Source organism: Melitaea cinxia, chromosome 1 (genome assembly GCF_905220565.1).
Source record: "Melitaea cinxia chromosome 1, ilMelCinx1.1, whole genome shotgun sequence".
Taxonomy (NCBI): Eukaryota; Metazoa; Arthropoda; class Insecta; order Lepidoptera; family Nymphalidae; genus Melitaea; species Melitaea cinxia.
In genome coordinates this window covers 14,460,215-14,486,227 of record NC_059394.1, presented here as the reverse complement: position 1 = coordinate 14,486,227, position 26,013 = coordinate 14,460,215, and the positions used below count along the sequence as shown (strand labels likewise).

At 35.2% G+C, this 26,013-nt stretch overlaps 2 protein-coding genes and 1 long non-coding RNA gene across 3 annotated transcripts in view; 2 read left to right on the top strand and 1 right to left on the bottom strand.

The window, feature by feature from the left end:
• The window catches only part of LOC123657490 (exosome RNA helicase MTR4), a 29,100-nt gene extending 4,070 nt beyond the window's left edge, over nt 1-25,030 (top strand). Inside the window, exons 6-18 of the mRNA XM_045593036.1 lie at nt 669-871; nt 12,459-12,702; nt 13,535-13,725; nt 14,078-14,179; nt 17,816-17,989; nt 18,108-18,210; nt 18,854-19,026; nt 21,187-21,378; nt 21,593-21,834; nt 22,056-22,292; nt 22,942-23,104; nt 23,888-24,050; nt 24,831-25,030. Of these exons, the coding sequence (XP_045448992.1) occupies nt 669-871; nt 12,459-12,702; nt 13,535-13,725; nt 14,078-14,179; nt 17,816-17,989; nt 18,108-18,210; nt 18,854-19,026; nt 21,187-21,378; nt 21,593-21,834; nt 22,056-22,292; nt 22,942-23,104; nt 23,888-24,050; nt 24,831-24,988 (2,345 nt within the window). The 3' untranslated portion in view covers nt 24,989-25,030. The remainder of the gene's footprint in view (nt 1-668; nt 872-12,458; nt 12,703-13,534; nt 13,726-14,077; nt 14,180-17,815; nt 17,990-18,107; nt 18,211-18,853; nt 19,027-21,186; nt 21,379-21,592; nt 21,835-22,055; nt 22,293-22,941; nt 23,105-23,887; nt 24,051-24,830) is intronic.
• Nucleotides 1,202-7,962, top strand: LOC123657500. The gene is made up of 2 exons (XR_006743716.1): nt 1,202-1,483; nt 7,931-7,962. It is a non-coding gene; the product is annotated as an uncharacterized LOC123657500 (long non-coding RNA).
• Nucleotides 1,762-9,345, bottom strand: LOC123657481 (glucose dehydrogenase [FAD, quinone]-like). Its single transcript, XM_045593026.1, has 3 exons — nt 9,039-9,345; nt 7,537-7,667; nt 1,762-3,419 (listed from the first exon to the last, which is right to left on the bottom strand). Exons 1-3 carry the CDS (start codon nt 9,178-9,180, stop codon nt 1,824-1,826), a joined length of 1,869 nt encoding a protein of 622 aa, XP_045448982.1. The 5' UTR covers nt 9,181-9,345; the 3' UTR covers nt 1,762-1,823.
• Nucleotides 25,031-26,013: the final 983 nt, after the last annotated feature.

The window sequence follows — 26,013 nt, the reverse complement described above, 5'->3', positions numbered from 1 at the left end:
TAAGAAAATTAAAAGACAATTGTATTAAACGCGTACGTTTGTGTATTGAACGCAGCGGACTCCATTTTGAGCAGTTGCTTCGATACAGAGAAGTGTAAATAGTGTAAATAAACTGTTAATAGGTATGTAAGTTAATTATTCTGTAGAAAACTCCGACTTTTTAAATACGCCTGAAGTTTATACCTACAGTCCGTTTATAAATTGATTTGTTGTGAAAAGAACAATCGTGGTTAATAATCGAAAAGAAGTTTAAATAAAATAGGTATTTCTGACGGTCCTAAGCCCGTGTAAAGTATGAAGGACAAACGAGTCTATCTACGTAAGTACTCGCTAGCTCGCGCCTATAGGTATACTTTTATCAACCGAAACGCGCACGGACGTGTTTCATTCATATAAAATAATGAATGAATGATCAGTGCCTTACTACTTTCCAAGTCGATCGAATAAAAATGAATATTAAAATTGAAACTTTTTTTTAGTCAACATTACAATTGATTTATCCATTTTTATATGTACTATAGATGATTCCAAAGTAAAATATTTCGTTTCCAAAACGGTTATAAAATCACCGTGTATTTCGTAATTCAATTAAATTTACAAACAATTTAAAATTATAAGTTTATTGAACAATGCAGAAATAGTTTTAAACATTGTTTTTTCCTTTGCAGAGACTCTGATTTTATTGCCAGATAATGTCCACTACGTGTTTTTGTCGGCTACAATTCCAAATGCGCGCCAATTCGCCGAATGGGTGTGTCGCTTACATTCCCAGCCTTGTCATGTAGTGTACACCGAGTACAGACCAACACCTCTCCAACATTATATATTCCCTGCGGGAGGAGACGGCATTCATCTTGTTGTAGATGAGAAAGTATGTATAATTTTAACTAAATGTAAAGCTATTTATTTTAAATATTGTGTGTAAAATTATTTTAATTAGCCGATTTCAAAAAAGGAGGAGGTTCTCTGTAATTTTTTTTGTCTGTACTTTTGGTTAAAAAACCAGACTGATACTAACACAATCTATAAGAAAGAAAAAAAATTGAAAAAAAAAACAGTTAAATTAGTACGCTTCATCAAAGATAACTTAAAAAGTAGGTTTAATTCAAACTTAAATGGGACTACAAGACAAGCATCAGCTTTCGATTAAAAACAGAATTATCAAAATCGATACACGTCATTAAATACATCATTATTAAATAACAATTACATACTTAATGTACTTTTTTTTATTCAATAACTTGGTATTTAATATAATATTTTTGTTTATGAATATTCCATATCTTATAAATTCTAACATTATGTCTCATCACTACTGTCGGATAAATACGACATAGGCGTTGGAAGTCAATACACTTTCTCCGGGATAATATTAGTAAATTTACCTTAATTGAAATAGTATTTTATTTTGTTTCTTGATATAGTAAATCTGAATTGTAACACTAATTAAAAGGTTGAATTGATAAACTTTCGAGAAAAAAATGTATTTTAGGCTAAAACATCATAATACGTTTAGAAATTAAATATATAGTACACAGGGTTTTGTGTCGATAAATCCAACTCAGGCGGTGAAAGGGTTAAATAAATGACCCTTTTTATATTATATAGTCAGTCTGGCGACATTCGTGGAAAACGTTAGCGTAATAGTAATTGAAAAAAAAAAGTATTCTCCGATTATAATCAACGTATCACTAAAATCAATGATGTAAATAAAATAATATTTATACATTTTTTATTAAATAAACATTTGATGTTTAATTTTTAATAGGTATGTTCGATGTCGACTAATTTCTTTTAAAACTAGTGTTTTTTACCAATCAAGTCTAAAATTCGTCTTTTGTTTTTCTCAGAACGTGCTCTAATTTAATAAAATCAGCACCCCTTTCAGCTATCATCATCGTAGGCGCGTTAGTATTTACACTAGTAATAGTAGGCATTATACTTGCGTCAACTACTCTTAAATCTTTTATACCTAGAACTCTTAGTTCATTGTCTACTACACTGGTTGGGTTATCAGCTGCTCCCATTTTAGCTGTTCCTACTGGATGATAAACGTTATATGTCAAAGTTCTCGCCATACATTCCCAGTAATCATCGCTACGAAACTCAAAATTATTGCAATCTTTAAACTTTATTCTCTCAAGTTTTGCTCCAATTTCTTTAAAAATTTTTGTGTCGACTATATCAGTAACTCTTTTCAAACTTTCTATGAAAATGTCCATATCTTGTTTATCATTGAAATATTTCGGATATATCTTTGGATGATCAGTAGGTATTTTAGAGCGTAACAGAATTTTCCCTCTCGAGTATGGTCTACATAAGGAAACGAAAAATATTATCATTTCGCTATTTGCGTTCATCTCTTCGAACTGTTTACAAATTTCATCCGTAAATGACATTATATTTCGACACATGGGATAAACATATGACGTATTTGGAAGAAAATAATTATGATCAATTTGTACATCGGGTAATTTTTTTCCATCTGGTACAGAAATAAAAGCGTTAATATTAGGTTGATCGAAGTTGATAGCATGTGGTCCATCTTGTTCCAGTAAATATTGCGCTGCTGCTTTCAGCCAAAAAGTATCCGAAAGCTGTTTCGCTCTTGTATTCAAAGTGACAGGTACAGGTATTCGTACGTGGTCTTGTAAGTTTTCACCCACCGGCAAGTCTGCAACAACCTCTATCTTTAGTTCTTCCAAATGTTGCTTTGGTCCAATACCAGATAACATAAGAAGAACTGGAGTATTCACTGCGCCAGCACTCACGATTACTTCTTTTGATGCATAAAACTTTAAAGATTTTCCTTTGATATCTGTAGCTTTTATTCCGACTGCTTTTGAATCTTCAAAAATAATTTGATTAACAAATGTATTTTTTAAAATATATAAATTATCACGATTCTTAATCGGATTAAGAAATGCTGTCGCCGTACTAACTCTTCTGCCCTTGTGATTTCCACCTTGTAATCTCCCAATTCCCATCTGTGTAGGTCCATTTAAGTCATCCAGATAAGTTAATCCCATTTCAAGGTATGCATTGATGAGCTTATTAGCAATTTCAGTATGAGTGAAATTTAATTTGTCAACGACGAATTCTCCGTCAGTTCCGTGATTATTTCGTAACTCAGGATTATTAAGAATCAGTGGATCAACCATTTTTTCACTTTTCATGAAGTATTTTTTTATACTTTGCCAATCCCAACCGTCGCCATCTTTTAAATGCCATGGTTTGTAATCACCAGGACTGCCTTTCATGTGAAGAAGACCATTGATAGATCCAGTGCCACCAAGCATCTTGCCTCGAGGCCAAAATGATTTTCCATCAAAACATCCTTTATTTGTTGTTTCATCTTTTTCAGTAAAATATTGCCATACTTGGTCCAATCTGTGAGTTGCTCCAGAAAAGTTTGGAATCTAAAATCATGAAAATTATTAACTTTGTGTTAATATATACAAGATAAAACCTAAAACTTCGGTTATCAGGACTTTTTTACCGGAGTACATTAGTATTCCTTTTAATTTGGTGTTTACCAAATATCTTACTAAACTTTTCTTTTTAGTTTTCTTAAAGTTATAATATAAATTTTACATAATCATTTTGACACTTGAAATTTGTGTTTGTATGTTAAGAGCCATTTCACATTTTTTCAATCTGCAAGTTTAGGTAATTTTGGTTCCAGCGCGCGAGTCGCACGAGCCTCACGGTCTGTGTATAGTGTGACAACCAAAAAACCATCTTGATATTTTTCTAATCTATACATCTATACCACTTCACTTCAGCCTATTGCAGTCCACTGCTGGACAAAGACCTCCACAAGTTCGCGTCAAAAAAAGGCGTGTACTCATGTGTTTTGCCCATAGTCACCACGCTGGGCAGGCGGGTTAGGTATACATCTATACAAATAAATAAAATTGGAGTGTCTGTAATATTAAAATATCTGCTCTTTACTAAATGCATATGGATGTATACATGGTATATATACCAAAATAACTTTTTTTTTCATTTTTTGTCTGTCTTGTCTGTCTATTTGTTCCGGCGAATCTCTGAAACGACTGGACTGATTTTGACGGGACTTTCAACCGCAGATAGCTGATGTAATAAGGAGTAACTTAGGCTACTTTTATTTTAAAAATTTATTAATCTCATAAGCCTGCGAACTGAAAAATAACTTTTCGTTAAATTCCACTCGGACGAAGTGGCGGGCACAGCTGGTGTATAATAAAAATTAATAACTAACACGTGGTTCAATAAGTCCCGAGACTAAGTACTAAAAAAAGGTCTTTTTTATAAAATTAATTTTTATTCATCAACATAGTCTCCTCCAAGAGCGATACAGTCCCTCCAACGCTTTTCTAACTTTTCTATCCCATGTGTGTAGAACGATTTGTCTTTGGCTTCAAAATAAGCCTCCGTTGCTGCGATAACTTCACTATTTGAGTCAAATTTCTTACCCTGAAGCATTTTTTTGAGGTCTGCAAACAGCCAGTAATCGCTGGGGGCCAAGTCTGGCGAATAAGGGGGATGAGGAAGCAATTCGAAGCCCAATTCGTTAATTTTGTCCATCGTTCTCACGGACTTGTGACAAGGCGCGTTGTCCTGGTGAAACACCACTTTCTTTTTGTTCATGTGAGGCCGTTTATCCGCAATTTCGTACTTTAATCGCTCCAATAAGCACATGTAATAGTCACTATTTATATTTTGCCCCTTTTCAAGGTAGTCGATGAAAAGTATTCCATGCGCATCCCAAAATATAGACGCCATAACCTTACCGGCCGATTTCTGAGTCTTTGGACGTTTCGGGCGGCTTTCACCAGCCGCTCTCCACTCCGCCGCCTGCCGATTGGATTCCGAAGTGAAATGGTATATCCAGGTTTCATCCATTGTTACATACCGACGTAAAAAATCCTTTTTATTATGATTCGTCAGCGCCAAACATCGCTCTGAATCATTGATATGTTGTTCCTTTTGATTAGTTGTAAGCAAACACGGCACCCACTTAGAAAAAAGCTTTTTCATGGCCAAATTTTTATGTAAAATAGGGAAAACACTACCAGCTGAAATCTTCACTATCTCGGCTATCTCTCGCACCTTCCGATCTTCCAATACGATTTTGAGGACTTGGTTAATATTTTGTTGAGTCACTGCTTCATTTGGACGACCTGAGCGTTCCCCATCATTGGTGTCCATGCGACCGCGTTTGAAGTCGGCATACCACCGACAAATGGTTGCTTTAGAGGGAGCTGATCCTGCATAACATTTTATAAGCCATTGCTGTTCTTCAACGGTATTTTTTCCCATTAAAAAACAATGTTTTATCAACAAGCGAAACTCGTTTTTTTTCCATTGTATCGAAATTACAACCGTAGCGTCACTTAAATGTTTCAAAATCAATAATTTTATTGTTCCATTTTTAAAAATTTGACACATATTCTTGTATTGATAGCCAGTACTTTTTAAAAATCAAAAGAGTTTTTAATATATGCGCCATTTCTAGGTTAGTCTCGGGACTTATTGAACGATCTAGTATTTAATAACTAAGCGCTGGCGCTCTACTAATTAGACGTGAGGCGTATTTATTGGAACAGATAAAAATAACAGGTATTTGAAAGTAACAAATAACAACTGTTATTCTGAATTTGAAATAACTGTTATCTAAAATAACATTAAATACAGATATATAAATATCAAATACTTATACCAAATACTATTGTTATTATTTTGTTACCGCAACTGTTATAAGCAGTCTGTTATTTCTCAAAATCTTATAACTTTTCTTATCTCACTCTAGCTCATAAGTATCGCGCCGTGCAAAGCAGAGAAACACCTAGTTTTTTATATTCACAATTACACATGTTTACCTCTCAGTTGCACTACAATGCCTATACCATGCCAAAAAGAGAAGCACCTAGTATTTATTACCCCAAAAATATAGTTGATAGATTTTAAGAACAAATGTCATTGAAAAATTAACTCCCAAATGTGGTCATGTTATGTATTGTCTTCTTATTCGGATACATTGTAAGAATTGTAGTGCCATATTATGTGAACCATTTAAAACTAAAATAAATAAACATATTACCAACTAAATGTTTATATTATAATACGTTAATAATAAATAATATTTTATGAATCAAGTACTGTAAAACCAATTTTATTATTTAAATATAAGTATTTTAATAGCTAAACATTGTTAAATAAAATATGTGTCACTCGTTTGAAATCATACTGCTTATCCAAACATTGGGTCATCCCGGTTTGACATGATTGATCAATAAATTAACCTTGTAAATTCAACTTTACAACATGAGAAATAAGAATGATATTCAGTTGTGATTATGATTGATAATGTTTAAACTTTAAAATTCCCTCTTTATTAAAATTTCATAATCGAACGAATTACAAAGCGTTTTGAATTTTGGAAGTGATAGAAGAAATTTTAAGATTCTTGTATTTCTTGTTTTTTAAATTAGTTTAATAGCTAGTTAGTTAGTGTTGTTAGTTAGTAATAGTTATTTAGTATTTATATTCATTGTATATATAGTTTAGATTTCGGTTAAAAATAGTATATAGTTAGTTAGTTTTCTTATTATTTGTTAGGACTTAGGTTTAGGTGTAAATTTTTTAACTATTTAGGTATAAAAATGTCTTTCAATAAAAAAGTGAGTGAATTTTCGAAATCGGTCTACCCAGTGAAAAGTTCTGAGGTAATACATAAAAAAAATACAATCGAATTGAGAGCCTTCTCCTTTTTTGGAAGTCGGTTGATGAAGGGAATTGTTCAGTTTACAATTTACAAGAACAAACTTCGTTATCCGCATAAACTTAAATAACAGGCTGTTATTTTATAACAGGTATTGATATCTGTTATTTTTCCATAACAGTAACAGATATAACAGGTAACATGTTTCACCTGTTATAACCCACGTCTACTACTAATATACTGGGTTGGATGCGTGGTATTAAAAATAATTTTTTTTCTGTTCCTTAATGATGTAAGTTTAGGTATAGATAGTTCGTTCAAATTTCTTAGTTTTCTAAGAAAAATATTGCTTTTAAAATTGTATTTATTTAGAAAATATTCGTAACTTTACTATGGATTGACGGAGACACAAATGGAAAAAAAATCTAAATTATGTATCAACAAAAACATATTCCACATATTACGATATTTTTTTAAACAGTTTCAAGGTAAAGATTATTGAACAATAGGACTTCAAAGTATACATTTCGACCGTTTAAACAGGGGGCAGTTGATGAAAAGTTTAATAATTTTGTACACACAATATTAATCAAAATTCAGATGCATTGTGTTACTACAACAAAGGTTGCTCTATTACATTTCAATAATAGAAATTATATTATTGCATCCAATACTGAGATTAACGACGTCAAAATGTTACGATTCCGCGGATTGTTACCGATTTTTGTGAAATGGCTCTTAATCGTCACAGCATATTTTAAATAACCATGGAATCTGAACTTAGTTTTAACTAAATCTTCTTAACAAATAGTATTATTTTTACTACTTACAATACTTTCAACTGGAGGATTATCACCAGCTTCTACTAACAAGACCTTCCATTCTTCAATCTGTGTCAATCGATTGGCAATAATCGATCCAGCCGTTCCAGAACCAACGATAATGAAATCAAACTTATCATCTGCAAACAAGTTAATAGGAAAGAAATAAATGAACTGAACATAAAAAAATACTTATTTAAGATAACATTGATACAAATAAAAATAACAAAACAAGTTATGACGTATGTGAATGTAAAATGTCTTGTCTCAATAAGCGGTTCAGATTTGACATATCGGCTATTTTGGCTCTGGCAATACTAATGTCATTCTTGCTTTTTCAGAAATTCAGTATATTATTAATAGTTGACGAAATGAGTCTCTTTACGCTTCAGCAAAAGAGAAGGATTGAACTTTTAAACAAAAAAAAAAAAAATTTGGAAAAATATTAAGCCGTTTTTTGTTTTATTAATTTTTTTAAATCTGAACTTCTAATTGGGACTCACCTAACATATATGAATTTAAAATACGAGATCCCACAAATTATTACTCTGTACATGCTGCTCGACTTTGGAATTCCTTTCCCTTGTGGATTAAATGTTCTCAATCTCTTCCTATTTTTACACGCTTTTTATTAGCTTCACTTGTATGTTTGTAACCGACTCCTTAGACTTCGTTTTAACCTACTTCAAACGTTCGAATTTCATTTAAACTTAGTAGACTTATCGAGGACCGATGACAATAGACTAATTTGATAAGATTATTTCTGTTTAGTTTGTTTTATTTACATATTAATACGTTAAGAAAAAAACTTTCTACCCATTTTTACGAAAATTGCGCGGACGGAGGAGTATGAAATTTAGCACACTCGTGGTTTAAATTATGCATAAAAATACATTAATCAATAAAAAAAAAAAACATTACAAATCCTACCATGTGTTTGATACACACGAGTATATACTCTTTTGTTTATTGTTAAAGTCTGCGTGTTGAATTATTGTCGAATTTCGACCACTGGACGACCACTAGTTTATATAAAAGTTTGTTTTTTAGCTTTTTTTTTTTAACTATTATTAAATAATCGTTGAACAACACTTTCTTAAAATGGATGGGATTTAATCTTTAGATTTGGGTTTCTAGTTTTTTTTTTTTTTATTTAAAATTAACATCCACGGGTTCAAAATGTCCATGCCTTTTGTTAAACATGCATTATAAAACCACAGGCGATTTATTATTAGAACCACAAATCGACAGTCCTGTGACGTTGTTCTGTGTTTAGGCATACTAAATCTACGACGTGGTCCGACGTATCACTTTAGGTTTTCAGTATAACGATTATCGCCTGTTGCTATTAATCTTGTTTACAAACTTATTTATGTAATTTAATTAACATATAGTTCTTATATATCTTTGGTTGAGGTACTTCCCAAAATGGGCTGCTCCAGATTTTGAACAGGATATGTCCTGCTGTACCCTACCTCAATGATAGTTGTAAAAGTAAAGCTTCATAATACCTTTGATTCGATGCCTCTGGTTTTCTGGCCATGGCTCAGTGATGAAGCATTGAGCTGTCATCAAATGTGTCACCAAGTTTACAAAAGCAGCTCCTGCTGAGCTATGACTCGGTAACGAACAAGGATTGCTTAAACAGGCCATTACCTATTAAATTACTTGACTACAACAAAAAAAAAGAGAAATAATAACTATAATCGGACCGATGGAGGTGAAATGGTCACTGTAGGATGAAACCTAATAAATATTAAAAAAAAAAAAAAAAAATCAACTCCGCTACAACTTTAAACCGATGACGACTTTGGACTGATAATGAACAAATAACTCAGTAATAAAACATTATTATCATTTATATACAGTTATTATCGCATAGATTGTACAATAACAAACTTTCATAACTCTGTCGGTATCACATTCATTATTAGTGATACTATTAATAGGAAAAAATTTAATTAAACTTAAAGATCGAATAATAATAGGAATAAAATTGTCGTACGGTTATTTCTAAAATTAATAAAGTATTTTTCTGTCTTAAATAGAACTGTATTTCTGTAAGAAATCTCTACCTATTATTCCTTGTTGCATACATGGTAAGGTAATCTATAACAAAATTTGTGTTCGAATTCCGGACCGATTTTTTTTATTTTTTTTTGTAAGTGCCCATGCCTTTTTTATTTATATTTTTATCATCAAAACGTTGAGGCGAATTATTTTCAACACTGCATGCTTCAAATTATGAACTAAAGCTTATTTTCTCTAATTCAATGGTGAGTCCAAAACTGACTGTGATATATGTAGATTAATAATTAAGATAAGTATTTACGACGTTTGGCAATGGTTTTTTTTTTTTTCATCCTAAATACTCTATGCATTACTAACGGGTGATTTTTTAAGCGTAGATTTTTGAAAAATCAAATAGAACACTCAAATTTGCATCACACATTCAATTTTTTTATTGAAACCGATAAAGTGGCCTTTGCTATTTACGTTTTAAAAATAACTTCATGTAAATGTTGTCTGCGACTCCGTTTCAAATGGTTCATGCGGAAGGTCCAATTTTGCGTCACTTTTTCGAGCATTTCGGCCTGTATTCCACGAATTACGCGTGTTATGTTATCCTGTTAGGCCTCAATCGTGTTAAATTCGTGTAAGTATTACAAGCGAATGTCATACACCAGAAAGGACTCCTTTCTGGGCTATGATATTAGCATATGTAATAAAATTCCACAAACAATTTTGCAATTGTCTCAACATAAATGTAGTGTTTATTAAAAAGGAATTCATAGATAAAGCGTACCTATTATTCGTGCAAGATTACATAGGGGGCGTTCATAAAATACGTGAGATGTTTAAAGGGGGGAGAGGGTCGAGTCAAATCTCATCTAATCTTACGTTGGAGAGAGGGGGGGGCCTCGGCAAATATCATGCTATTTTTTTTCTTATTGAAACAAAGAATACTATTTTGGTCCATTTAATCCAGATTGTACATGCTTAAGGTTTAATCTTAAGCGTAATCGTAATACGATTAAGATCATTCAATAATTCGTTCGAAAGAAAATAATTTCATTCATACTTCGACGTTATACATCTACTGACTGTCAAACCACCATATTTGTTTTATGAAAACGATTTAGAGTGGCTAGATCAGAACGAAGTTGAAGGAGCAGATGATTTTACTGAAAATCATATGGACATGTTGGTTCCAATATTGTAAAATTGGCTCTTGATGCCGCGCATGATTTTCCATGGACTGAATTAGAGTGGATATTGTTTTTTTAATCACAGTGGTTACGATTTAAGTATTCTATTATTAAATTTTTATTACACTCATAATTAAATTCTCAGCAATAGTTATCACTAGTCTTAACTAGTCGCAAATAAAAGCACGAAGCAATTTTTTTTTTTCTTTTTACAATAACAATCCAACGCGTTTACGTAAGAAACCCACATTTTGAAAAATCTCACCTGAGATTGGGGGAGGGGGAGGGGGTTGAATAAAATCTCACGACATCTCACCAGGGGGGGGGGGGGGCAGAAATTTTAAAAGAACACCTTACGTAATTTATGGACGTCCCCCATAGTTGATGAAGATGTGTGGACTTGGTGACGCTGTATTTGATGCAAGATATTACTAATTTTGTACTAAAATACAGTTTGTATATTATTTTCAAAAGAATAACTGCAGAGTTTCTTGTCGATTCTTCTCTGCAGAATCTAAAATCGATGGTAGCTTTACTTAAAATAATAATCACTTTAAAATGTTAATTTGTAAAATGACGATTCGAAGGGGCTTTTGAGGCCTGTTTAAATAAAGAGATTTTTGATTGATTGGTTGAATGAATCGGTTTTTCTATCTCGACTGATAACTTATTATTAGAAATCTCTATCTAAAAATATTGGATTAATCAATAAAAACCATTATCAATAAAAAGATGCGTAATTTTATTCTCAACAATAATGGTCTTAATAACTATTGCCCTGAGGTACATAGTTTCCGGATATCGCCCAAAAACGTTTTTTCAAGATAAGCTTGAAGCTCCACGTTAATCTGTCAGCATTTTGTGTTTTTATACTCAGTAAGAGACTTAAAAAAAAAATTGGATCGAAAATTTAGTGCGAGGGTAATATTATATTTACTGGCCTAAATTAAAACTGAAAATATGTATGAAATAACTGAAACATTTTGAGTATAAAAACAGGAAACACGTCAGATGATGCCATCCAAAACGCACGCTAAGTGGTGGCGTTTGAGCGGCACAAATTTATTTGAATATTTTTAAGCATATTTATATATTTTTCTACGTAATAAAGTTGTAAATAATGAATTTGAGGCAACAAAATCATGCATATTCCCAATTATACGTATTTACTTGACTATTTTTTCATCGACCTACGTTGTATTATAGCGAGCGGAGAGCGAGATCGGACTAGTACGTTTTGAGTTATCCCTATAAACAATGCGTATTTAATGGTTATTAATTTATTGGACTACCTACGTTATTTATCGGTGTAAATTGAAGTCGGGTTTTATTCGTTTGCAATAAACACAATTATTGTATTATATAACAATTCAATAAATGGCTGAGGAAAAATGACTAATAAGAATAACGATACAAGTCACAGGGTCGAAATTATGGCAACTATTGAGTTTTCGGGAAGTTTTTTTGTTTAAAACATCTTTGCTTAGCGGTGAGTGTAAAGAAACTTGAATGTTTCGAAAAAGTTGTAACCTCTTGACATTCTATTTTAGTCATTTTTGAGGTATGCAAATATAAACATGTACAACAATGTGCTTAAATGTTTGTTTCTTCGTAGGGACCTTAAAATTATATTATGTAGAATCTACAATTACTTTTATACATATTCAATTGTACTAATATTTATTTCAATGATATAGAATATTAATTATTATATTTTTTAAGGGTTTATTCAAAGAAGATAATTTCAACACAGCAATGGCAGTACTAAGTAATGCCGGGGACGCAGGCAAGGGTGACCAGCGCGGACGCAAGGGTGGCCCACGGGGAGGGAATAGTAACACAAACATTTTTAATATAGTCAAGATGATAATGGAAAGAAATTTTGCTCCAGTGATCATATTCAGTTTTAGTAAAAAGGACTGTGAATTGTACGCTATGCAGATGGCCAAATTGGACTTTAATACAAGTAAGTAATTGTAAAATGTCTCTAATATCCTAGATTGTTGATAAATGAATATTTACAAAATATTAATTAAATTTGGGATCATAAGAAAAAAAAATCCCTTCTTTATAGTATTACTAGCTGACTCGGCAAACGTTGTCTTGCCGCTAAACGCTATTTAAAAATAAGGGTTGGCGGTAGAAGGGTGAAAATTTAGGGTTGTATGTATTTTTCAACGCCAAATCATAATAAAATAAAAAATAAATAATTTATCTAAAAATAAAAAAAAAATGGGTTGGACTACCCTTAACGTTTAGGAGGATGAAAAATGGATGTTGTTCGATTCTCAACCTACTCAATATGCACACAAAATTTCATGAGAATCGGTCAAACCGTTTTGGAGGAGTTTAACTACAAACACCGCGACACGAGAATTTTATTATATATTAGATTACTAATATAGTTTTTCAAATATTTTGAGATTTGGGTTCTCCTTTATAGCTTATTCTGTTAGTAGTAGAACATGCTTATACATAATATAGTGATTGTTTCTTTTTTTCCAATAAGTTAAAAAATACACAATTTTTACATCAACATGATTGCAATTAAGCTTTATTTATATTTTGCTGACTCAAATAACAAAAGCAATAACAAAACATGTTTCTTGGACATTGATTACTGTGTTATTATCACACCAATAAAAAATAATATGTAGTTACTATACACACATACCCAAGTCTTGGCTGCTATACTAAGATGAGTTGACCCATATACACATAAATTCCAATTTTTTTTTTGCAATTACATGTATCCCAGTAACCTACAAAATATCTAAATATATTATTATTAATTTTAGTTGAAGAAAAGAAGCTTGTAGATGAAGTATTCAATAATGCAATGGATGTGTTGTCCGAAGAAGACCGGAAACTGCCTCAAGTGGAAAATGTGATACCATTATTGAGGCGTGGCATTGGCATTCACCATGGAGGATTGTTACCAATATTGAAAGAAACTATTGAAATATTATTCGGTTTAGGACTTATAAAGGTATATACTATACAATAGATTATCTGCATCTAAGTAGTATAATAATTTAAGTATAATTTTCGGATAGCTTATTTTTTCTTACACATACTTTGTTAAAAACAAAGAAAACAATAGAATATTAATTTCTAAATATTATTTTTTCACAATTTTACAACAAAAGTTCTTTGAGGTACGGAACCCTAAAAATAGTTAATAAATGTATGTGTAATGTTTATAATATTTTATGTATATTATTGTAAATATTTTATATGTCAATATTTATAAATTTATTTAATTACCAAATTGTAATTTTCAAAATCAGAGCTGAAATTTAGCAAACAAACTTCGTATGATAATTTGTTCTTATTTTTAGGCATTATTTGCAACAGAAACTTTTGCCATGGGATTGAACATGCCTGCTAGAACAGTGGTCTTTACAAATTGCCAGAAGTTTGATGGAAAGGATTTCCGATTTGTAAGTAATAATTTCAATACTGTTAATAAATTGAACTAGTTAAATAATACAAATTATAAATTTTTATATCTGTATAAAGTAAACTTATACCTATGCAGAAAAACACCATTGTTGGGGCCAGTGCCCTGTGCCGTAATGGTTAGGGAAAACTGGTACCCGATGCTGGTTAATAAAAGTGGACTGTATTTTTTCGTATCGTATATTGTAGTTTAAAATACAAAAATATATAAAACTATGGACGGCTTGGCGTCGCGGATAAAGAAAAAATAGTGTTGACGGCTCGGCGTCGCGGATGACAGCTTAATACGTCGGCGCTGCGCTCGCATCGTCGCCGGCACTCCCCGCCGCCTCGCGTCGCCTGCGCCCCACGCGATCATCAGGCGCGCACGTACTCAAACATACTCCCCGCGTTGAAGAGTCGTCTTCAATATTTACAGTCGGCAGGGGGGGGCATATATCATGTTGAAGACTCGTCTGACTGCGACCTTCCTGGTGCGAATGTCTGCCACCTTGCAACTCCATCTTCACCCGTAAGCACTCGAACAATTTGCCCCAGCAACCACATGACTGGTTGACTGGCTGGACTGGAGACTGGACTTGTTCTTTATCACAACCAATGCACCCTCCTTCAGCGTCTATTGTGACAGCATCCACTTTGTTTTCTGCTGAAGTAAAGTAACATATTCATTAGAGAACTGATTTCAAAAGTGTTGCTTCAGTAGTTCGATTCTGTTGAATCTCGCAAGAGATGACATTTTCGTGACAGTGATCACAGACTGCGGCGCGAATAAGAGAGATCGTCCAATAAGGAGATGAGCTGGTGTCAAAGGACAAAGATCAGATGGATCGTTGGACAAGGGTGTAAGGGGACGTGAATTTAATATTGCCTCTAATTGAATTAATAAACTATTCATTTCTTCGTAGTCCAGGAACGTTAAAATCAAAACATAGAATAGGCTGGAATAAATGTAAACCTTATACCTTCTTCAGTCGTGTCTGCCGGTGAGAGCCGCTTAAGAAGTATTGACAAGGCATAAAATGCATCTTCTAACAAATCTAACCTATAAATAAACCTAAAGCTAATTTAAAATAAATTAAAAGCTTCCTTCGTCAGGTCCAAAACATGCTATAAATGCAAAGTCCCTATTGCTCAGCATACAAAATCACAGACGTAAGATTTTATATGTTTGCAGTCTTGTTTCTAGGTACTATCATTACTGGCTGGTATGATAAAAAAAGGGAAATAATACGTTGTTATTTTGAAAATAATCTAAATCTAGAAATTAAATTACAAAATATATAGTTTTATTAAACGTAAAAGAAAACACTGACCATCGTATAAAGAAGACAACAAGCACGTCTGTTCTTAACCTTCGTGAACCGATATCTGCGGGATAGACCTTGGAAAGGATACCACACGATTTGGAATTTGAGACACTTTCTTATATTTTGATATAAAATATATTCAAAAAATAAAAATCTGCGTAGAGTTAAAAGAAAAGAATACCCTAAAGTCGTGGGTGATTCCTGAAGTATTTTGATTACAGATGGAATACAGAACGACGAGGGTATCATCTGTATGTTATTTAAATTAATACAAGTCGAAGGAAGACATTTGATGACGTTAGGTAAAATTATATAATTATTGCCTTCCTTATAGTCACTAGCATCAGACTCCATTATAAGAGAGCGTGACTGTGAACTATTAAGGGACTGATTACTGGTATCAGAAGTTTGAGTTTTAATTGGAGTCGTATTAAGTACGCCTGCAGTACCATCTAGCTCATGAAATTCATTTAAATGTTCACTAGTGATATCCGAATGCACTGAAGTATTCATCGTATGCCCAGAACCAAGCCAGTACTGATATTCATCATTAAGATCTGGCAAGTCTATGTTAGGAAGTTCAACAACCTTACGCTTGTGTGAATGTGCATAAGAGCAAACCGGAACCGAAGTGTCCCGCGAAGGAAGTGAAAGACTCTGGATCAAGGCACGACCGGCAGACACGAGAGAGTAGTACTGGCAATCGAAGGCCTCGCGTCCCTGAGCCTCGTCCTCAAGTATATCCGAACACTCGTCCAGCTCACTCTGTAAAGCATCGAAATCATCGTATAAACCTTCAATTTTATCTAAACGCAATTGAAGTTCGATCTGTGTTTGCAAATCATTAGTTAGTTTACTGTGCGTAAGCGATTTCAAAAATTTACTAAAGCTAATAAGCTTTCGCTTAATTATAACTTGTTGTCCAATCAAATGTTTTATTTGTTTATCACTCATTGTTAACTTTGATTAAAATATTAAATATTATTCTCAGTTATTATAATTTGTTAACAATGAGTTATTAATTTGCAAGAATTATTTTAAAGATTGTTTTTTAAGCAAAGGCAAGCAAGGTTTTAGTACGTAAGAAACAAATTTAAACTTCAATTCATTAAAATTTTAAAAGCAATTTGTTTGAGTTAAAATCCTTATGAAAAAGTAAAGCAACCAACTACTAGTATATGCGATTGCTATTTAAAATAGCTAGGTACCTAATATTGCAACTACAATGGTACAATTTTATTTTTGAAATACCGACCTGTAAATAAAAAATTATAGATTAGCAAATTTGTTAAAAAATCAATTTGAATGCGAGCTACAACTAATGAAAATGATGATATAAGCTATTATTTAATGAATAGTAATGCTAATGATTGTAAAAAGCTGGCGATTAATTTATTTACGTAGGTAGATGCTAAATTTATAAAAAGTTAAAATATAAAAATATTTACGTAAAATATTATGATTTAATCTTATTTCTATAGAATTTTATTGGATGAATACTCTAGTTACTGATTATGATGATCTAACGAATCCAAGACTACGAAATAATGAGATGAATAAAATTTTAAAAAGGGTATGAAATGAATCGAAAATGAAATGATGATTGATGAATGATAGGATGACACTAGGATATGGAACGATCTCACGTGTATCCTTGATGTATGATGATCGCAGCTTCTGTCGTATCCAAGACCTGATGTATTCCTGCTGACTAATGAATTGCTTCTTGTCCGGGAATGTCAGCTATGAGTGCAGCAATGTTCACTCCGGCGAAACAACTTGAACAGGAACAATGCAAGGCGGTGACTTTCGCTCGACCTTTGATGTAGCCGTTTCGATGTTTTATGCGGCTCGATGAACCATATGTTGGGGCCAGTGCCCTGTGCCGTAATGGTTAGGGAAAACTGGTACCCGATGCTGGTTAATAAAAGTGGACTGTATTTTTTCGTATCGTATATTGTAGTTTAAAATACAAAAATATATAAAACTATGGACGGCTTGGCGTCGCGGATAAAGAAAAAATAGTGTTGACGGCTCGGCGTCGCGGATGACAGCTTAATACGTCGGCGCTGCGCTCGCATCGTCGCCGGCACTCCCCGCCGCCTCGCGTCGCCTGCGCCCCACGCGATCATCAGGCGCGCACGTACTCAAACAACCATTTATGCTTTTTTTTTAACTGTGTGTTATAATTTTATGAGCTTGTAAACCATTCAGCTTATAGCCAGCTCATAAAATTGATTAAAAGGTAAATTTTGTATTATATAAATGTTTTGGAGAAATGAATACAATCAAAACTTAATTAACTTTTAGATAACGTCTGGAGAGTACATCCAGATGTCTGGGCGCGCGGGTCGTCGTGGTCTGGACGACAAGGGTATCGTAATATTGATGATCGACCAGAAAGTAACCCCCAGCGTCGTTAAATCTATGGTGCAGGGGAAAGCTGATCCTATCAATTCGGCTTTCCATCTAACCTATAATATGGTATGTTTATTTCCTTTTGGTAATAATATGGAACTAATTTTTAGTCGTAACATTTTAAGAATATTTTTTTTGTATTTAATACTATAAAATATATATATTTTTTTTGTATATTAAATAGGTTTTGAACCTACTGCGTGTGGAGGAAATCAATCCAGAATACATGTTGGAGAGGAGCTTTTTTCAGTTTCAAAATCAAGCAGCAATTCCGGAATTAATTGACAGTAAGAAACGCTCGTATATTTTTTATAGCTTAAGTAAGTTGCGATAGCCGGTAAATGCAGCTGTTGCTATTACATTAAGTTAAATTACAATATGCAAGTACTTATTACAATTTAATTTTGTATATGTATATAAATGTTGGTACTGCAGAAGTGTTGTTTCATTATAAATTTGGAAAAAAACTTAACAGTACTTCAGTCACGCACTCGCAGCTAAATTTGGAGTAGGAGATTTTTTTTATAAGACATACAAGCGTACGATTCACCTGATGGTAAGCAGATACCGTAGCTGCCTGCAACCTGCAATACCAGAAGCATCGCAAGCGCGTTGCCGACCCTACCCCTGACCCCTTTCAAGAGCTCTGGTCACTTTACTCACTGCAGGAGTACAACACTACTTTAGAGCAAAGCTATGATCTTCTGTATGGTTGAGATACTTTCCCAGGTGGGCTGCTCTGAGATTAAAGGACTTAGGATATGAGAAGTGAACGAGTTAGTGTTTTACTTTGAACTTGAAAAAAATAATCACAGCCGTACTTTAATCATGCACAGACATCTTAACTATCCAAGCTCCACGCTCACAGATTACAAAAACACTTGGAACTAAGCCTCCACGGAGCTTACAACGCTAATAAACCATCCCCAGAGCTAAAGGAGAAGCAGCGCCAGCTGGCGCGCCTGGAGGTCCCGCAGGAGGCGGCGGTGGCGGCCTACTGCGGCACGCGCGCGCAGCTGGCGCAGCTGGCGGCGCAGTTCCGCAGCTTCGTCACGCGCCCCGAATACCTCAAGCCGTTCCTGCAGCCCGGCCGGCTCGTCAAGGTATACCTCTACGTGAGATCACAACTGGCGCTGCTGGCGGCGCAGTTCCGCAGCTTCGTCACGCGCCCCGAATACCTCAAGCCGTTCCTGCAGCCCGGCCGGCTCGTCAAGGTATACCTCTACGTGAGATCACAACTGGCGCTGCTGGCGGCGCAGTTCCGCAGCTTCGTCACGCGCCCCGAATACCTCAAGCCGTTCCTGCAGCCCGGCCGGCTCGTCAAGGTATACCTCTACGTGAGATCACAACTGGCGCTGCTGGCGGCGCAGTTCCGCAGCTTCGTCACGCGCCCCGAATACCTCAAGCCGTTCCTGCAGCCCGGCCGGCTCGTCAAGGTATACCTCTACGTGAGATCACAACTGGCGCTGCTGGCGGCGCAGTTCCGCAGCTTCGTCACGCGCCCCGAATACCTCAAGCCGTTCCTGCAGCCCGGCCGGCTCGTCAAGGTATACCTCTACGTGAGATCACAACTGGCGCTGCTGGCGGCGCAGTTCCGCAGCTTCGTCACGCGCCCCGAATACCTCAAGCCGTTCCTGCAGCCCGGCCGGCTCGTCAAGGTATACCTCTACGTGAGATCACAACTGGCGCTGCTGGCGGCGCAGTTCCGCAGCTTCGTCACGCGCCCCGACTACCTCAAGCCGTTCCTGCAGCCCGGCCGGCTCGTCAAGGTATACCTCTACGTGAGATCACAACTGGCGCTGCTGGCGGCGCAGTTCCGGAGCTTCATCATACGTCCGGAGTACCTCGAGCCCTTTCTTGTAGCCCGAGCGACTTATCAACAGTCTGAGACTACAAGTTTTCTTAAAATTTTACTATAGTCAGTACTAACGCAGTTTAATACATGCAAATATTTTTTAAATTACTTCAAAAAAGGAAAAGAAAAAGAAGTAAGAGAATGTTCTTAATTTTGTGTGTTACCTCATAACTTTTTAGTGTTGTACCGATTTTATCATTTTTTTTAATCGAAAGGTAGTCCATTTCGTGTGGTATAATTTAAATTTTGGCACAAACCTTTTGGGTGTATCCGATTTTGATGATTCTGTTTTTAATCGAAATCTAATACTCGTCATGTGGTCCCATTTGAATTAGATTGACGAGAATTGTTTGATTTATCCCAATAAAGAGTATTTAATTTACTGTTTTATCGACTACTTAGGTACGTATTACTTGTCGCTGTAATTGAAGTCGGTCTTTTTTCGTTTATGAGCAAACATTATTATTATCAAAACATACTTAGTTTTATTTATTTTTTGAAAAACACAGTGTATGTGTGTGTATCAATCTGAGGTTAATGATTGGAATTGTCGATTTAGAAACTTATTACATACTAGATATTATATATATTTTTATTTTTAGATGAATATAAATATGTAGTTTCTGTATGTTCATTGTGTTGTGAGAATTTTTTTACAATTGAGTAATATGTTAACAAACAAAATGACCCTATTTATGTTAAAAGCCCTAAGGAAGCTTCCCAATTAGTACAACGTGGGCATTATCCGACTTCAGTGATGGTTTGGTGGGGTGTTAGCTATGAAGGAGTGACTGAATCATACATTTTTTTAAAAAGGTATCAAAACATCGGCACAAGTGTATCAAGATACCATTCTTGAGAAGGTAGTTCAGCCCCCTTAACAACACCATGTTCCATGTCCTTTCAGCAAGACTCGGCGTCGGGTCATAAAGCTCGATCCACCCAATCTTGGTATGAAACCTCCTAGTGCCGATCTTAATCCGCTAGATTATGATTTATGGTTAGTTTCAGAGAGTTTGGCTTTCTCTAAATGCCATGATAAGTTGGAGTCCCTAAAATAATCCATAAGATTGGCAGTGAAGAAATTTTCCGTTGAAAGAGCGCGTGCTGCTATTGATAACTGTCCTCAACGTTTAAAAGTCTATTTCAGTCAATGGAGATCGCTTCGAATAAGTTTTAATATTTTTAATGGTTTTATATTAATGTATTAAATTACTACACTGTAATAGTCATAAATGTTACGTGCAATAGAAAAGATGTATTTTTTTCCTTTGTAACAATATTTAGGGCAAGACTATGTATATGTCTTACTTTGTTACAACTATTTTTTCTATAGATTGTATAAGTCTTATGGAGGTTGTCAGGTTTTTCCTAGCGAAAAAATTAATAAAAATTAAATAATTCTCAGGTTAAAACAGAAAAGTACGAATACGATTGGGGAATTATCGTCAACTTTAAACACAAAACAGGAAAGGGTAAAAAGCCGCAAGATGAAAACCCATTAACAGCGGAAACTGTTATAATAGTTGATATCCTGCTTCACGTGAAAAAGAGTAATCCTGATGACCCCGACATTAACGCGCCTTGCCCGCCGGGAGAGGTATCTACGATAATTAATCTATACTATCGATTCAATTTAGTGATATTTGGTTTTAAAAAAGTCTTTATATGTTTTAATTGTCGCAGCAATATTTTTGTGTTTCATGTACTTTAATTGTAATAAATACTTCATTTTAATTTAAATTTTTAAATTTAATTAAATTTCTGACATGTGACAATGAACAAAAAAATTGTCTATGTTTTTCGTTTTGTAGCCCGGTGATGTCGAAGTAGTGCCCGTCCTACACACTCTCATATACCAGATCAGTTCACTGCGTGTCTATTATCCTAAAGACCTTAGACCGCCAGATAACAGGAAATCAGTTCTCAAGACTATAGGTGAAGTAAAGAAACGCTTTCCTGAAGGGCCACCGCTGCTGAATCCTATAAAAGATATGAAAATTGAGGATCCAGTGTTTAAAGAATGCGTTGATAGAATTAAGATTTTAGAAGAAAGGTAATTTGAAGAAAAATTTTATTTTTATTTTTATAATAATCGCTTATTTATTTTCAAATGTATTTACATAAGAGCTTACAGGTAAGTATATATTAGGTACTGATTAAATAGATACAGATTTGAGTTGTTTTAGCCAAGTGGGTCTGTGACTATAGATAATCGTCATATTTCTGTTTTATTTGTTCACCTTGTAATTCTAATAACTGTTTAATTTCTTATAGACTATATGCCCACCCCTTACACAAGGACAAAAACCGAGGAGCACTCGTAGCGGCGTATGAAAATAAACAGGAAATACACGAGCAAATGATGTCCGTTAAGTCAGAATTAAAGAAAGCGAAAAGTATATTGCAAATGGACGAATTAAAGAAAAGAAAACGTGTGCTCAGGAGATTAGGATACTGTACGTTATCTGATGTAATAGAACTGAAAGGCCGGATAGCCTGTGAACTAAGCAGGTGAGTAACTTTGTAAATATCTTTTGAAATTTTAGAAGATGGAAGGATTTACCATGATTTGTATTCTTCTTGGCTGTAACTTAGTAATGAAATAATGTTTATTATTCAAACTTGATAATCTCGTTGCAATGTGGCTAAACGCTGTAATTTTTAGGTCATTTTGTTGCATATCGAGATTTTTCATTTAGTATAACATTTGAATCGGAGAAGCTACGTTGTTCGTCACGCTTCAAAAACTAACTAAAATTGGGACTGTATATAGTAAGCTGTCAAAATGTGTATAAATTTTTTTATTAAAAAATTATATTGTCGGTCTGTACGCGTCGAAGAGCCAAATCAAATTATAGGTGAAGGGGAAACTGCCGCCATTTTGAGGTCATTTTTATTACTTTTAAACATTAAAATTAAAACTGGTTTTAATTTTCATTTATTTATTTATCATACTTTGAAGAAGGAAGTTTGCACTATCTGAAAGCATTGCGGCTCGCGCTAGCTTAAAAAAGCTGCGTCACAGGCCAGAGTGTCTTTACCAAAACTGTTTTGCCATTACAATCAGACTGGTTTTAGATAGTAAAAACGTAAAGGCAACGAGTTTGTATACAAAGATGATAAAAACGTAGTATAGTAAAGAGTGTGTCGTGGTGTTCAGCGCGGACGAGCTGCTGCTGACGGAGCTGATCTTCAACGGCGTGTTCAACTCGCTGAGCGCGGCGCAGAGCGCGGCGCTGGTGAGCTGCTTCGTGTGCGACGAGAACTCCGCGCAGGCCTCCGGCGCCGGCGACGAGCTGCGCGCCGTGCTGCGCCAGCTGCAGGCGAGCGCCAACCTACCACATGCCCTCACACGCACACGCGCACATGCTACATGCTGTCTCACACACGCGCACGCGCACATGCGACATGCTCTCTCACACACGCACACGCGCACATTCTACATGCTCTCTCACACACGCACACGCTTACATGCTACATGCTCTCTCACACACGCACACGCGTACACACGTACACGCTAACAAACTCACACGTGCACCCACATGGACGAAGGCACACCGACACCTGCGTCAACACATAACATACCCACACATACGTATACCTAACTTCTCATACTAGCACTAGTTATAAGAATGTGTTGATATATATACAACAGCGCGTTGACGTAGCGACTACAACACTGGCTGTTGGTCTGGCGATTGCGGGTACACCATACACACTCACTCACATTGTAACTGTGTTTGATCTCAAACGAAAAAAAAAAACCGACTTCAATTACATCGACAACGTATATAGACGAAAAAATTGTCAAAGAAATGGATGTTATTAGAGCTCAATCAAAAAGTACTTGGCAAATTTCGTTTAAATTTAAATGACCAGATGACAAGCACTAGCTTTAGAAAAAAGAATCATCCAAATCGGTCGACCAAGTAAAAAGTAATGAGGTATAATACACATAAAAAATTCAGTCGAATTGAGGATCTCCTCCTATTTTGTAGTCGGTTAAAAACAACACAACCACATACGCATGTAATGCGCACACTTTTTTTACTATTGCACATACGACATAGTATTCTGTAGCTAATAGTTTTTTTCTAATCGATCAGGAATATGCGCGTCGCATAGCCAAGGTGTCGATAGACGCTAAGATGGACCTGGACGAGGACGAGTACGTGGGCAAGTTCAAGTGCACGCTCATGGACGTGGTGCTGGCGTGGGCCAACGGGGCATCCTTCCTGCAGATATGCAAGATGACTGACGTCTTCGAAGGTAATCATACCATATTTACTTTATTTTATATGGTCGTGTATTGTACACGTCACTGCTGTAAATAGGTCTCTTTTGTTATGTTGTTGTACGTCTCTTGTAGTATATAATTATATATATATATATGACTAGCCCGTTGGCGCAGTTTGTAGTGACCCTGCTTTCCGCTCCGAGGGTTGTGGGTCCGATTCCCACCCCGAGTCTTGGTGTAATATAAATAATTATATATGTATTATTTATGGGGCAAAACACATGAGTTCACGCTATTTTTGGCGTAAACTTGTGGAGGCCTATGTCCAGCAGTGGACTGTGATAGGCTGTAATGATGATGTATTATTTATAAGTATGTTTATTGAAAAAAAAAATGTAGCTATACCAGTCTGCTGTTACCTATAACACAAGCATTAAGTTGCTTACTTTAGGATCAGACGACCGTGTGTGTATTGTGTAGATATTTATTTATATATCAGCGCCGTCAGCCTAGATGAAGATAGTTTTGTATCTATTTACATATTCTGTCAGCATTCATTTCACATCTCGGCTGTTTAATTTATATATCCTACATACCTACTCTACTGCTCCTGCTCTCCAAGGGAGTTTCTTATTGAAAAAGTCGAAAACATGGAACTATTTTGACTTGTTCGTTCCAAGAAAAATCACGCTATATAATTAAATGAAAGCAATAACCGTAAATATAAACAAATCTGACGGGTACCAAAAATCGATGCTGGTAATGTCTCGTTATAAATTCTCTTTATAAAATGTCTTAAATCTGCATTCCAGGTTCAATAATCCGTTGTATGCGTCGTCTAGAAGAGGTCCTGCGTCAGTTATGCCAGGCCGCCAAGAACATCGGCAACACGGACCTCGAGAACAAGTTCAGTGATGCTATCAAGATGTTGAAGCGAGACATCGTGTTCGCGGCCAGCTTGTATATGTGAATCTACTGCTCTAGATTTAGTAAATTTTGTATTAAGTTCTAACAAGCTGTTTTTATTTTTTTGTATAATGAAATCGAAGCCATTGTGTTACCTATTCCATTATCATATAAAATTTATTGGCAACCCATCTACAAATACTATGGTAAGTATAAGTCTAAGGTTTTTTGTTGAGTATTAATATTAAGAACTCCACCTGGCTGACATATTGTATTTTATACTGAAACTGGGTCACAGAACTAGACTTTATACGAGGTACGAGTACCTGGGTGCTTCTAACCTGCCACACCTGTATTTTTTAATTTATAAAATATACACCTCGCGATCAACGGCGCCGACTAGAATTTTCTCCTGTGACGGGGCTCCGGAAACAATACACAAGCAAACGTCCAACCATGGGAAACACTGCTGCGCCAACGCGTCGTCAGGTTATAAATAATAAATAAATAAACGCTTCACACTTGATATAAAATGAATAACATCAATCTGAGATTTTTTACGCTTCAGCTTGTAATATCCCACTAATCGGCATAGGCCTCTTTCCCCATGTAGGAGAAGGATCAGAGCTTAATCCACCACGCTGCTCCTATGCGGGTTGGCGAATATATTCCCTACTATGAGTAACGATCGCTATCATGTGAACATGATAACAACCGGGACCGACGGCTTAATGTGCTCTCCGAGGCACTGTGGGGAGACCCACAAGGACTGCACAAACACTCAGACCACGGCAAACACCTGTATAGCCAACACAAATGTTTGTCATGAGCGGGGATCGAACCCGCAACCGCCAGCGCAACAGGCACAATCCATAGCTGTGAGCGTTGCGCCAACGCGGCGGAGATTTTTTAAATATCACGTTAAAAAGATGTAATTCTTAAAAGTTATTTTTGTACAGTCGAAGGGAAGGGGGGTTCAAGGCCTCAGAAAAAAATAGACAGAAATAATTTTTCACAATATTATAAGAGAACTTTATTTTTGTAATTACGGTTTATCTATAGCATGAACGGGCAAGTAACAAAAAGAAA